The sequence below is a fragment of the Rousettus aegyptiacus genome, unplaced genomic scaffold, assembly GCF_014176215.1.
Source record: "Rousettus aegyptiacus isolate mRouAeg1 unplaced genomic scaffold, mRouAeg1.p scaffold_m13_p_15, whole genome shotgun sequence".
Classification (NCBI taxonomy): Eukaryota; Metazoa; Chordata; class Mammalia; order Chiroptera; family Pteropodidae; genus Rousettus; species Rousettus aegyptiacus.
The window spans coordinates 25622440-25637471 of record NW_023416290.1 but is presented as its reverse complement, the minus strand read 5'-3'; the positions used below and the strand labels follow the sequence as shown (position 1 = coordinate 25637471).

General features: G+C 35.6%; 1 protein-coding gene across 1 annotated transcript in view; it reads right to left on the bottom strand.

The window, feature by feature from the left end:
* The window catches only part of LRRC69 (leucine rich repeat containing 69), a 94648-nt gene that overhangs the window by 17665 nt on the left and 61951 nt on the right, over positions 1-15032 (bottom strand). Inside the window, exon 6 of the mRNA XM_016147813.2 lies at positions 151-252. Within this exon, the coding sequence (XP_016003299.1) occupies positions 151-252 (102 nt within the window). The remainder of the gene's footprint in view (positions 1-150; positions 253-15032) is intronic.

Below are 15032 nucleotides of genomic sequence, written 5' to 3'. Positions count from 1 at the left end.
GCAAGTCAAAAAGATTATGTCTAGGATCCACATTGCCAATGGACTGGGGTTACATTAGTCATTTGCTGGCTTGGCTGGAATGCTTTAAAAGAAACCTTTAAAACTTAAATCATGACTGTAAAGACTTATGTGAATGATATAAGGCTTCACCTGTAGATTCCAGACCTCCTCTTGTTTTACGGCACTAACAGGCTGCTTCAGGAACAGTGGGTTTCCCTCACAGTAGAATTCCCTCAGCTTCAGATCCTGAAACTTTTGAAACAAAATAAAAACTTTATTTCACAACAAAATAACAAACTTTACTCTTGAAGGTATATCTTCAATAAAAGTAGTATAAAATTGTTTTATTTAGGACTTATATTTCACATTAATATTTTAACAACAGGACATACTCTAATTGTTAGAAGCATAAGAATCTTGATGCTAGTGTGAATGACAATGACCTTAGTGGTCATTGGTGGCATCTCCTCTAAAAGACAGCTGAGAAACTTGTTCAGGATCATAGAACTTATTAGAAATTAAATAGTGATCAATCAAATGTTGAGAACTTTTTACAAATAATATATTTGTTAGAAAACCAAGTATGATTTAAAAATTACATTCTAATATACACCAAAATCCAGGTCTTAAAGATTGTCTTATAATTCATTTTAGAGAAACAGAAGAACAACAAGATGTTCTCATTATAACCTGCTGTACACAGTGAAAACAGAAAAAGAAGAAAAAATATGCAGTTCACAGGATATCGAACCTTCTATAAAGGAAACCTAAATGCAACTGGAATTTACCATTTGAGTAGACAAATAAGAGATTCTCATATTATTTTAATGCCTTATTACCTAAAAACTCATGTAGTTTTCAAAGTTAAAATCTATTTAGGGAGTTACTTTTCTGAGCCTTAGTTTCAGCTGTGGAATAGGGAAAATATGGCCTATATTCAAGTGAAACAGTTCTCTGTAAATAAAAAAATAGAGAGTCCTGGTATGTGGCATGTTCTGATTCCATGATATAAATACTCCTATCATGGTTGATTCCATTCACGGAACACAGAGTGGGGAAGAGATATGGAAAATCAGCTCTTGTAAGCCAAGACAAGCTGGCACCGTTACATCACTGTAACTCATATTTATAATCAGATATTTTCCTGATTTCAGTACAGGGTTTGAAAACAAAGAAGCACTCAACAAATTAGAAATAATTGATTTAAAATATCTTTCCATAGCATCATGCCATTAATTTTAAAAGTCTCATGAAATTTCTACAACATAGACAAGATTTTAAAATAAAATACAAACTAAGACTGGATTAAACATGGCAAAGTGAGAGATGTTCCAGGATCTCTCCCCTTGAAACAACGATAAGCTGAACATCTAAAACTCAACGAAAACACCCAAACTGCACACCAGTACATCTGAGCAGGGGATCTGCACAAAAGAACTACCACAGGTTAGAACCCCAGGTGTCAGTTAGTGGACTGGGAGAAACAAAGAAGCTGCCTCTCACAGCTAGAGCTCCCTGAACAACACTGCCTGGGAAAGTTGTGAGCTCCCCATGGCTGGTGGCAGCTCCCAGTCATTATGGCAGAAGGCAGAGAAATGTAGATGACAGAAAAATGGGGATGGCAGAAAAACAACAGTTAATTTTTACCAGCCAAAGTTGCATACCAAAGCTGAGCCATAGGCCTCATCCACCATCCCAGAGGGCCCCTCCCCTCATACCCTCCAAGACTGAACACCACGGAGCCCCAGGGGAATCTGAGCAAACGCTACCGAAACTGTCACTAAAATTGACAGGAATGAGACTGAGGGTACCAAGCGTGATTAAACATCTATAAGAAAAAAAAAAAGATATTATTAAGACTTTATATAAAGCAGATCCAAGAGGCTTAGATGCCACCTACTGGAAACCAAAAGAAAAACACCTTCTTTCCAACAGACTAGTAGGGACCCTTATATAATAAATCTTCTTTCTGGGAGGGGGGAGGGAAGCAAGACACACTTAAATTAATGCCCAGGCAGAGAAATAGTCCATTAAACACCATGAACAACCAAGGTGACAAAGCATCTCATAAAGAATGAGAGAAATCTCCAGAAAATAAGCTTACAGACATAGAAATATGTAAATTAAATGACAAAGAATTCAGGATTGTACTTCTAAAATAACTAAATGAGATCCAAAAAGAATCATATCAACAATTTCAGAAACTGAAATAACTAGATGAGCAAAGTGAGTTCTTTAGCAAGAAGAATGAAACCCTCAAAAAGGATTGAATAGACCTTCTGGAAATAAAGAACACACTGCAAGAATTGAAAAATGAAATTCCAAGCTTGGGAAATAGAGTTGACCAAATGGAGGAAAGGATCAGTGATATCAAAGATAGAAATCTAGAAATAAATCAGAAGAAAGAAGAGAGAAACCAAAAAATGAAAAATAATGAAAGAGAACTAGCTGATACCATCAGGAGAAACATAAAAATAATGAGAATTCTCAAAGGGAAAGAAAAGGAGCAAGGATTAGAAAGCATTTTCAGACAAATAGTCAATGAGAATTTCCCAAATCTAAGGATGAGCTGGAGTTTAGAACACCCAATTATCTCAACCCAAAAAGTCCTTCACCAAGACACACTGTACTAAAATTATCTAAAATCAATGACAAAGACAGAATTCTCAGGGTAGCCAGGGAAAAGAAGTTGGTAACTTATAAAGGAAAATTCATTAGATTATCGCCAGACTTCTCAGCACAAATCTTACAAGCCAGAAAGGAGTGGAGTCAAATATTCAAAGTATTGAATGAAAGGAATTACCAGCCAAGAATAATGTATCCAGCTAAGCTCTCCTTTAGATATGAAGGAGAAATAAAGACCTTTCAAGACTTACAAAAATTGAGGGAATTCTCCATTACAAGGCCTGCCCTACAGGAAATACTGAAAGGGGTCAGCTCACCTGAAACAAAATGACAAAATAATAATAATAACAATAATTAATACTAAGGTGACTAGCAGGCTGATAAAAGCAGAGGAGTGCAACCCTAACTAGGAACAGAGCATTATAAGCTTAAAATAAGAATATATTTGCTATAGCAAGATAGTAATGAATGGCCAGCATACATCGAGGCAAATTGAGACAACAGTGATTGAAAAGAGGAGGATTCAAAGATCCACATTCACAAAGGGGAATGGAGATAAGGCGTGTGCAGAAGAAAATAAATGACTGTGTGTGCGTGTGCTTGTGTGTGTGTGTGTGTGTGTGTGTGTGTGTGTATGACTAGCCTTTATATATTTGTGATGGTAACCACACACAGAATAACTGAACCATTTAACATAAAAGAAGAAGAACCAGAGGGAAAACCCACAAAAGCCAACCAAAATAAAGAAAAGAGAAACACAAGGACAAGGAAGCAAAGAAGACACCAAGCTATCAAAAAGCAAAAGATAAAATGACTAAAGAAGACCTCATATTTCAATAATCACTCTAAATGTAAATGGACCGAATTCACTAAAAAAAGGTACAGCGTGCATATTGGATCAAAAAACAAAACCCAACCATAGGCTGACTCCAGGAAACACATCTCAGTTCCAAAGACAAATATGTACTCAAAGTAAAAGGGTTGAAAATGATATTTCAAGCAAATGGCATTCAGAAAAAAGTGGGAGTAAACATTAATATCAGACAAAACAGGTTTCAAAATAAAAAAGGTAAAGAAAGATGCTGAGGGACACTTCATAATGATAAAGGGAATCATGCACCAAGAAGACATTACACTTATTAATATCTATGCTCCCAAGCAGGGAGCCCAAAATATATAAAGCAATAACTAACAGGACTAAAGGGAGAAACAGACCAAAACACTATTATAATAGGGGACCTAAATACCCCACTGTCAGATATGGACAGATCATCCAAACAGAAAATCAATAAGGAAATAATATCTTTAAATGACACATTAGACCAACTAGACACAATTGACATTTACAGAGCCTTTCATCCAAAAACAGCTGCTTATACATTCTTCTCTAGTGCACATTGAACATTCTCAAGGATTGACCACATACTAGGACACAGAGATAGCAAATATAAGAGGGTTGAAATCATACCAACCATAATCTCTGATCATAATGCTTTGAAACCAGAGACCAATTCCAGAAAGAAATCAGGAAGAACCACAAATACATAGAGAATAACAAAATACTACTAAAGAATAACTGGGTTACAGAAGAAATAAAAAGAGAGATCAAGAGATACATAGAAATTAATGATAATGACAGTACAACACTCCAAATTTTGGGACACGGCAAAAGCGGTCATAAGAGTAAAATTTATGTCATTACAAGCCTACCTCCAAAAAAAGAATGAGCTCGAATAAACAACCTAATCCTTTATCTTAAAAAAAAAAACTAGAGGAGAAAGAACAAATGAAGCCTAATAGAGTCAGTAGAAGTAAAGAAATGATCAAAATTAGAGCAGAAATAAATGAAATTGAAAACCAACAACAAAACAACAATAGAAAAAATAAATGCAACAAAGGGCTGGTTCTTTGAAAAGGTTAATAAATTTGACAAACCCATTGCTAGACCCACTAAAGAAATAAGAGAAAAGATACAAACAAACAATATCAGAAATGAAAGATGGAAAATTACAACAGACACTGCAGAAATACAAAGGATCATACAAGAATAATATAAAAAAGTATAAAACACCAAATTTAATAACATAGAAGAAGTGGACCAGTACTTAGAAAAATACAAACTTCCTAGACCAAATCAGGAAGAATTGGAAAATCTAAATAGATCAATTAGCAGTACGAAAATGGAAACAATCATCAAAAACCTACCAAAAAGTTAAAGTCCAGGACCAGATGGCTTTACCAGTGAATTCTACCAAACATTCAAAGAACATTTAATACCTATTCTCCTCAAACTCTTCCAGAATAAACAAACAAACAAACAAACAAACAAATAAAGAGGAGGCAATACTTCCCACCTCATTTAATAAGGCCAATACCACCCTGATACCAAAGGTAACACACACACACACACACGCACAAAAACTATAAACCAAATACAGCAACATTATTAAAAAGATTATACACCATGATCAAGTGGACTTCATCCCAGAGACACAGGAATGGTTCAACATATGCAAATTGATTATTTGATACACCACATAAAAGAATTTTAAAATATGAATAATATGATTATATTAGTAGATATAGAAAAGCCTTTGACAAGATTCGGCACCCACTTATGATCAAAACGCTTAACAAAATTGGTGTAGAAGGAAAATACCTTAATATAATAAAGGCCATATATGACAAGTCCTCAGCCAACATTAAACTTAATGGTGAAAAACTAAAAAACTTCCCTCTAAGATCAAGAACAAAGCAAGGCTGTCCACTATCACCACAGTTATTCAATATGACATTGGAGGTCCTAGCAAGTGCAATCAAGCAAGAGAAGGATACAAAAGGCATCCAAACGGGAAACAAATAATTCAACAGTCACTATTTGTGGATGACATGATTCTCTATATAGAAAATCCTAAAGATTCCACAAGAACACTACTAGAAACAATAAGAAAGTACAGTAAAATTTCTAGATACAAAATTAAGGTTCAAAAATCCATAGCGTTCCTATACTCTCATAATGAAGTGCCAGAATAAGAAGTGGAAAAAATAATTTTTTTTTTCGCAATTGCAACAGAAAGAATAAAATGCCTAGGAATTAATCTAACTAAACATGTGAAGCACCTATATAATAAAAACTACAAGACCTTATCAAAAGAAATTGAAGAAGATACAAAGAAATGGAAAGATATTCCATGTTCTTGGATTGGAATAATCAGCATAGTTAAAATGACTTTATTACCTAAAGCATTAAACGGATTTAATCCCATCAGCATTTTTTAAAGAAATAAGACAAAAAAAAATCATCAGATTTGTATGGAAACGAAAAAGACCCAGAATTGTCAAAACCATCTTGAGGAATACAGAACGAAGCTGGAGGCATCACTCTGCCTGACTTCAAATTATACTAGAAAGTGACAGTAATCAAAACAGCATGGTATTGGCAGAAAAACAAACACACGGACCAGTGGAACAGAATTGATAGTCCAGAAGTAAACCCATATTTATATGGATAAATATTTTTTGTCAAAAAAGTCAAAAACATACAGCGAAGAAAGAAAGGCCTCTTCAATAAATGATACTGGGAAAACTGGAAAGCCACCTACAAAAGGATGAAACTAGACTGTTGTTATCACCACACACCAAAATTAACTCAAAATACATTAAGGACCTGAATATAAGACTGGAATCAATAAAATGCATAGAAGAAAACATAGGAACTAAACTCAAGGACCTTGGACTTAAAGTGGATTTTATGACTTTGACCTCAAAGGCAAGGGAAGTAAAAGCAAAAATAAACAAATGGGACTACATAAAACTAAAGATCTTCTGCCAAGAAAAAGAAGCCCTCTAAAAGATAGACAACCATCTGAATGGGAAAATATATTTGCAAGCAACGCCTTCGATAAGGGCCTAATATCCAAAATATACAAAAAATTCATACAACTCGATAACAAAAAAAACCAAATGATCCAGTCAGAAAATGGGCTGAGGACTGAACAGACACTTCTCCCTGGAGAACATACAAATGGCCGACAAATATATGAAAAGATGCTCAACAATGCTAGCTATTAGGGAAATGCAAATCAAAACCACATTGAGATACCGTTTCACACCTGTTAGAATGGCTATAATCAACAGGACAAGTAATAACAAATGTTAGGGAGGATGTGGGAAATGGGAACCCTCATACACTGCTAGTGGGACTGCAAATTGGTACAACCACTATGGAAAACAATATGGAAGTTCCTCAAAAGAACTTCCATATTGATCTACCATATGATCCAGCAATCTTTCTACTGGATATTTACCCCCAAAGACTTGGAAACCCATATCCCAAAAGTTAGTTGCACATTAATGTTCACAGCAGCATTATTCACAGAGGCCAGAACATGGAAACGACCTAAGTGTTCTATGATAGATGATTGGCTAAAGAAGCTGTGGTATATATATACAATGGAATATTACTCAGCCATAAGAAGAGATGAAATACTGCCATTTGCAAAACATAGATGGACCTTGAAATAATCATGCTAAGAGAAATAAGTCAGACAGAGAAGGTTGAAAATCAAATAATATCACTTATATGTGGAATATAAACCTAAAAATAACAAATGAACAGAACAAACAGTCTCATGGACATGGACAATGGACTAGTGTTTACCAGAGAGGAGGGGTAAGGGGGAAAATAAAAAAAAAATAATAAAATGTTTAAAAAAATAAAAATATAAGCTTGGAGAAAACCATAAACAAACAAATAAATAAACAAACAAATAAATAATACAGAGCTCAAGGCCACATTGAATCTCCTTTCTCATAGTCTCACAACAGACATTCAGACTTTCTTAATTCAGTTGCCTATGTTATCTATCAACAGGGAGCAACCTAGAGACTTGAATCCCATAGTAGACCAAAGGCAGTGCTAGGTATACTGAAGTAAAAAGGTCAGTTTTTATGCTTAATGAAAACATCATTTTTTTCCCTTTCTGTCATAAAGAAAATCATTCCATAATATATACTTAAACTCATAGTCTTTTTTTTTTCTCAAAACTGATACAAACTTGAACGGTGTATGCAAATGTCATTAGTGTACATGAACCTCATTTCAAATTTGACCATGATTCAAAGAACATACATTTCTCTTTAGGGGTCATGTTTCTCTTCCTTCAAATCCTGTCACTATTCTTCCATAAAATATGGTAATAAGTTACGTAGCTTGCTAACTTACTTCATATAATGTATTTGTTTGTTTGTTTGATACATATAATGTATCAAACAAACAAATATAAGTAAATAAATAAATAAAACTATATTTTAATTTACTATATAATGCAAGTTCTAAGTTCAGTACCTAGTACATTGCTGATGCCCGATAAATAATTGATAAATGAATGTCTTAGAAACCCCAGGCACACACAGCTTTTTCTGAGCACTCAAGATATACAAAGACCTTCTTCTTCAGACTTGGCCAATTATTGTAACTGTTCTTGCAAAGCCCTATGCCTTAGGAACAATGTATAATTTCAGCAAGTCCTTCTGTTGCTTCGGACTAGCCTAAAGTAATGAGAAAGATCAAAATGGGTCTGGTTTAGCAAGAACACTGTTAAGGTTAAACAGGAAGAAAAGAGACTGAGATTTCCCATGGACTCAAAAACAGACTGATAAGTAGGCTATGGCAAAATTACCCTGCACTCTTCAAACCATCTCAAAGCTCACAGCATTGTCTTTTAGCAAGAATTGGAATTTCTAAATAAGCTAAAGTTCGACTTGTGTGGAAGGCAAGATTTTATGTGGAGGTTACGGCAACCAAAATATATATATATATATATATATATATATATATATATATATATATATATAATTTTACATATATAATATATAATATTATAATATATATTATATAATATATTATATATATAATAGATATTAACAATTCTTAAAAAAAGGACAGGAATAAGAGCTGTGACCAATGGGAAAGTCAAAAAAAATGTATAACTTATCATCTAATCAGACTTGTGGAGTGATTAGGCTGATGGTATTTAAACATGAGAAAACCAAAAAACTCTGTTCTGGAAACCCCTCTCTCATACTCTGCATGAGTAGGAGAGAAATAGGCAGAAAGTAACCTAGAGTCAGAATCCTTCAGTATCTGCTGGATACTTAATCCAAGAAAGACCCTTAGAGGGAATTGAAGAGAGAAGGCCAATAAATACTATAGGGAAGGAGATAACTGAACTCCCAGGCTCTAAGTACACACACACACACACACACACACACACACACACACACTTTTTCATTCTAGCCATGGAGAAGCAGCTGAAGGCCCTCAAGCCCAGAACCCTTTCTGCCTTCACTATCTTGGGCCTTAAAGCTGATGGGACAATGGTTTCAACATTGGCTTCAGTCCTCGCAATTTAAAAATCACTGTAAAAAGAGCAACTGATCTGGGAGAACTTATACATATCTCCTTACGATCTCCTTTGTATATCTGCCTTAGACATCACTTTTGTCCTTGAACTACCTGAGAGCCAGTAGTTGAACAGGCCTCTGTTTCACTCTCCCCTGAAAGTGCTACGCCCAACAGTGTGATCTCCTTACAGTGTAAATCAGAATACATCACTCCCTTGCTCAAAACCTTCCAACGGTTCTCATCTCACTCAAAATGAAATACAAACTCCTCACACTGGCTGACAGGACTCTTTCGAGAGTAGGCCTTTTACTATCTCTTTGACCACACCTCTTAGTGGTCACACTTTCTCTCTCTTTTTTTTTCATTCATCAGTTTTTTTTTTCTTCAGCTTTATTGAAGTATAGTAGATAATTTGTTGCTCATATTTACATTGTATGATTCAATGAGGTTTTTTGTTTCAATTATAGTTGACATACAATAATATATTAGTTTCAGTCATACAGCATAATGATTAAAGATCCATATAACTCACAAAGTGATCACCCACTAATCAAGTACCCTCTGCCCCTTACATGTTATTTACAACATTGTTGACTGTTTTCCTTATCTACACTTTATATCCCCATGACTGTTTAGTAACTATCCATTTGTACTTCTTATCCCCTTTCCCTTTTTCACTGTCCTTTCCAACCGCCCCCCCATATCTTGTAGCCCCCAAAATCTTCTCCGTATCTGAGTTTGTTTCCCTTTTTGTCGCTGTTGTTTATTTTGTTTTTTAGATTCCACATGTACATGAAATCACATATTTGTCTTTATCTGCCTTATTTCATTCAGTGCAATACCCTCTAAGTCTATCAAAGCAATATCTTTTTCCACCCCCTTCCTTTTAGTCTGTGTGTGTCTTTTAATCTGAAGTGAGTCTCTTGTAGGCAGCATATGTAGGGGTCTTGTTTTCTTATCCATTCAGCCACTCTATCTTTTGGTTGGAGCACCTAATTCTTTTCCATTTGAGGCACTCATTGATAGAAATGTAGTTATTACCATTTTTTATTCACGTTTTTGATATCTGTTTTTTTCTTCTTAAAAAGGTCCCTCGAACATTTCCTGTAATACTGGCTTGGGATTGATAAATTTCTTTAGCTTATTTTTGTCTAGGAAGCTCTTTATCTGTCCTTTAACTCTAGATGATAGCTTGGCTGGATAAAGTATTCTTGGTCATAGATCCTGGGTTTTCATCACATCGAATATTTTGTGCCAAGCCCTTCTGTCTTCCATAATTTCTTTTGAGAAATCAGCTGCAAGTTTTACAGAATCTCCCTTGTAACTAACTAATTGCTTTTCTCTTGCTGCTTTTTAAGATTCTCTCTCTTTGTATTTAATCTTTGGCATTTTAATTATAACATGTCTCAATGTGAACCTCTTTCGGTTCATTTTTTTGGAGACTCTCTGAGCTTCTTGGGGTCATATGTTTATTTCTTTCACCAAGTTAGGGAAGTTTTCCATCATTATTTTCTCAAATATATGTTCAACTTCTTCTTCTTCCACTTTAGGTACCCATATGACACAGATGTTGTTACCCTTAATTTTGTCCCATAGGCTCTATAAATTATTATTATAGTCTTGTATTCTTTTTCTTGACATTCTGATTGAGTGTCTTGGCTCCCCCATCCTCTATATTGGTGTTTTGATCTTCTTCTTCCTCCACTCTGTTGATCCCCTCTAATATACTCTTGATCTCAGATAATGTGTTCCTTTCTGACTGGTTCCCTTTTATAATTTTCATTTCCATTTTTATATTTTTATATCTTTGTGAAAGTTCTCACTGAGTTCATCTACACTTCTCTTAAGTTCATTGAGCATCCTTAGAACCAATGTTTTAAATCTCTGCATCTGTTAGATTGTTTGACTCCATTTTTCTTTGATTCATGTTCTGTTCTCTCATATGTTTCTTGCTTCTTTGTCTTCCCATTTTGGCTGCCTTTCTGGATCTGTTTCTGTGTACTAAGCAAAGTCTCTAAGTCTCCCAGTCTTCATAGTGTTACTTTGTGTATACTAGGTGTCCAGCAGCACAGTCCTGAGAGGGGTTCAGCTGCAGGACAAGTTTAGCCCCAGTCTATGCACCTCCAGGGGCACCTGTTAAGATTCAGCAAGCAATCTACAGATGCTGTGCTTATAGTTGCCTCGAGAGGCCACATCAGAAAATAAGATCAGCTGGCACCAATGTAAGTCTTGGCGCTGCTCAGCAAGTGGCATAGGACTCGCCAAAGACACAACTGAATGTGGCTTGGGTGGGGCTGGGAATTCCAGGGAATTCTCTGGGCAGAGCAACCTCTGTTATCCAGTTTGATGATGTCTCAGCTATGGCGTCATTGCCTTTGCACACTGAAAGGGGAGAAGGCTCAACAGAGGGGCAATGGATACCAACAGCATTTCTGTCCAATAGAAAGCCTCGCTTTGGGCCCCCACTCCAACAACTCAGTATTCCCCTGTAAGTCCCAGGTATCCCCTTAGCAGCCAACCTGACACTGGTGCTCAGAGCAAGCAGGTCCATCACCTCAAAAGTCCATTTGCAGACCTGGCTGCAGCTGCCGTAGCCTCTGCCCCACTCAGACACGGGGGACGAGGCAGCCTTATGTCTTCGCCTCCTCCTCCCTCCAACCATTGCAGGGTGATTTCTTAATTCTCACCCTAGTTGTTGTGTTTCTGTTTATCTAGACCACAGGAGACTCTGCTTGCTGTTTGTTTCACATTTCCTTCTCTACTTTGATGAAATCTCAAGAGGGTATGAACAAAACATCTATCATCTACATCATTTTTCTTAGTATGTCTTTCTCTGTCTGCTCTGGCCTCATGAGCTTTATTTCCAACATTCTTTACCTTGAGGCTTTCATATGTCCCTCTTATAACACTTTGGTCTCATATTTGTCTATATCATTAAAAGTCAGAATAAAATGGAATTACATGTTTCGGTTTGAGAGTGGAAACATTTGTGACTCAGGAATTTGATAACCAGGCATGTTTTCATTAATGTGCAAAGTCAATGGAAAGATATTCTTACATGCACAAGTATGTACTTGTGGAGCCGAAAAAGAAAGATTCACTTATATGAACCCTAAGAAAAAAAATTTATCTGCTGAGATAAACTCTCTGTGGTTAGCTGAGGGCCCAAATTTTATGAATGATAAGAGCCTACTGGCCATTTACTGATGGGCTTCTCTCATACTCTGTATACTGGAAAGAACTTCAGACTGAATTCTCAGCTTCCAAAACTATTCTTTCCTGCTTGTTGCTTGTTTTCACTATCTGAATCAATTACTGCAAAGAAACCCTGGCTTCCTCTTTTACCAACAGACTGAGACCTGCCCTGTCCAATCAGAACTGCACAATTTGGATATCTTATTTACATAAACAGACCTAATCGAGAACCTGGGTGGGAACTTTGACTATAAAAGATAGCTTCCCCTTTGTCTCTGTGTAACACAATTTAGATTTCTACCTGCATCTCTGTCTCCTGGGCTGTAGCTCTTTTTGCTCAAATAAATGCTTTTTATTTTTTATGACAGTTTAAAATTAATTTTGATTTGCATAGCTTAACCAAAGAAAATTACTCAAGAAACATAGTAGCTGAAAAAAAGTAACAAACGAACAAACAATACATTTGTTTTCCACTAACCTCCTCTGCCTTTATTAAGACCCCCATGCAATAAATTATTTTGCTTGTTAAAATCCAAAGAATGCAAGAAATATTTTTTCAAGTTCTGTGCTGGTTCAGCTCATGTGCTCAACAGCAAGGGTGAGAGCTGATATTATCTCCAAAGGGGTGAAAATTGATTAATGGGAGGGGCACAAAAAAAAAAATCTTAGGTAGTACAATGGTTTGTGGTCCTCAAAAATCAATCATATCTGACAATATAAATATATATATACAGTATATCTAATACTAAAATTTAATGAAATGGAAGAGAGATTATTAGGGGAAAATATGTCTAAAAATCTCTTGGGGATGGGACAATATTTTTTAAAATAAGTTGAGAAGCAGTGATTCACCTATTGAAACATAAAACCCAAATTCTTTTCTCTCTTTGTTAGGTTTCTTAGAGCCTCAGCATTCGCTACTTTTACTTTTTTTAATTACACACACAAGTTCTTTTGTGTTAGAAAGCTCTACCTACTGATTCCTCAATAACTTGTTTTCATATTGAAATGTCTAGACCCCACCTTCTGTTTTCAAATATAAGTGAAATATTGAAAAAATATTTACCTATAGCTAATAACATTAGCCCCAATATTTTAAACTTATAGTTTTTCTTATTCAACTCTGAAGTCACTCACATTATCATGACTCCTATTATAAAGTACAAATTATGAGTTCAAAATATTTAACTATTCTTTATTACTCATTAAGTATAAAATGAAGAACATGCATTAATGATAACATTAATTAATTATATGTTAAAATTAATGAACTATAATATTATCTTCACACTTATCACTTTACAGTTTCAAAAAGCTGCTAATTTTCAATCATGTCCAGGCAACAAAAAGAAGGAATTGCAAGAGGTAAAGAAGGTTAGGAGTAACCAAATAAATCTGCCTGATTTTATTGAGAAAAAAATGTTTTTCCAGAAACCCCATCAAAAAGATTTTCACTTATTTTTTCTCTGGCTGGAACTGTAACACATGGCCACTCCCCCTGGAAGTAATTCAAAAGAAGAGGGTTGAAGATGGGGCCTTCAACCAGCTGCCAACAGTGCCCACCACATTTGTTCTTTTATATCATTCAAGTCTCACTGATCACATAGCAGCCCCTCAGAGTGCCTCTCTTGACAGCCCAATGAGAGTAGCAGACCCATCTTTTATGCTCTATTTGTTCTTGCAATGTTGTAAGCCCTGAGAATAGAGCAGTGTACAAAGCATACAAAATCTCTCCTTCTGGACTTACAGTGCCCTATGTGTTTTCTTCATGAACTTCATAAAATTATATATTTTGTTTACTTACTGTCTTATCTCTAAAATATAAACTCTGAAAAAGGTAAGGACTTTCATGCACCTCTGTATCCATGATGCTTAGAACAATAGCCCCTAGCATACAAAATATATGTAAATGTATGTTGAATAACTGAATTATTGAATAAGGAAATGAGATTTGGGAAATTTAAAATTTTCTACCCAAGATTACTATTAATAAGTCAAAAAGTTAATAATTTAGAATTTCTGAGATAGAAGACATATTATCTCTTAAAATTCTATACCAGATCCCCCATCAATCAGTAGTGCCTAAGTCATTGCTATTGATGTGTTGACTGGTACTGGCTCAGGAGAGTCAATTATGAGCATCAGTCTCCAACTTGGCTTTCAGTGTATCATATTAGTAACTTGAAACAGGATATGGTGGGAATATTTACCTCATGGTAACTGGGAGATGCCACAAATCAAGGTTACAACCCGCCCCGAGAGCTGGTCATTAAACATTTTCTAGCAAACCATTGGGTATTTCCTTCCCTTCGTGCTTCCTTGTCTCTGTTACTGTTGAAAGCACTGACATAAGCTATCCAACTTCTCTCCCTAGGAGCAATTCTAGTATTACTGCTTCTGTGGAACTCACTGAATTTTCAGCATAGTGCCCTCCTCTTGCTTTCTCCCTTTCCAAATCTCTCAATCTTGAAACAAGGATCACAGGCCAACAGGGGCAGAGCAAAAAAGTAACTAAAAATTGTGACTATTCAGAAAACAAATCAGGAAAGATCACCAGCGTGTATATGGGGAAAGAGAACAATGGAATTTAGCTCTGTGTCTATAAAAATGGGCAGGGGCAGAATCTTTATTGAAAGGCTCTGCTTGGTTGGCAGTACTAGGCTTACTCCAAGGAAGCATAAGTCCCTTTGTTCTTTTTATATGAGGACAATCAATGCTGGACTGACTCTACTTGTTATTTTTCAGGGGAATTCAGTGGAACTTGTACTCTGAAACAGTGAATACCTGAATAAAATTTATATGATAT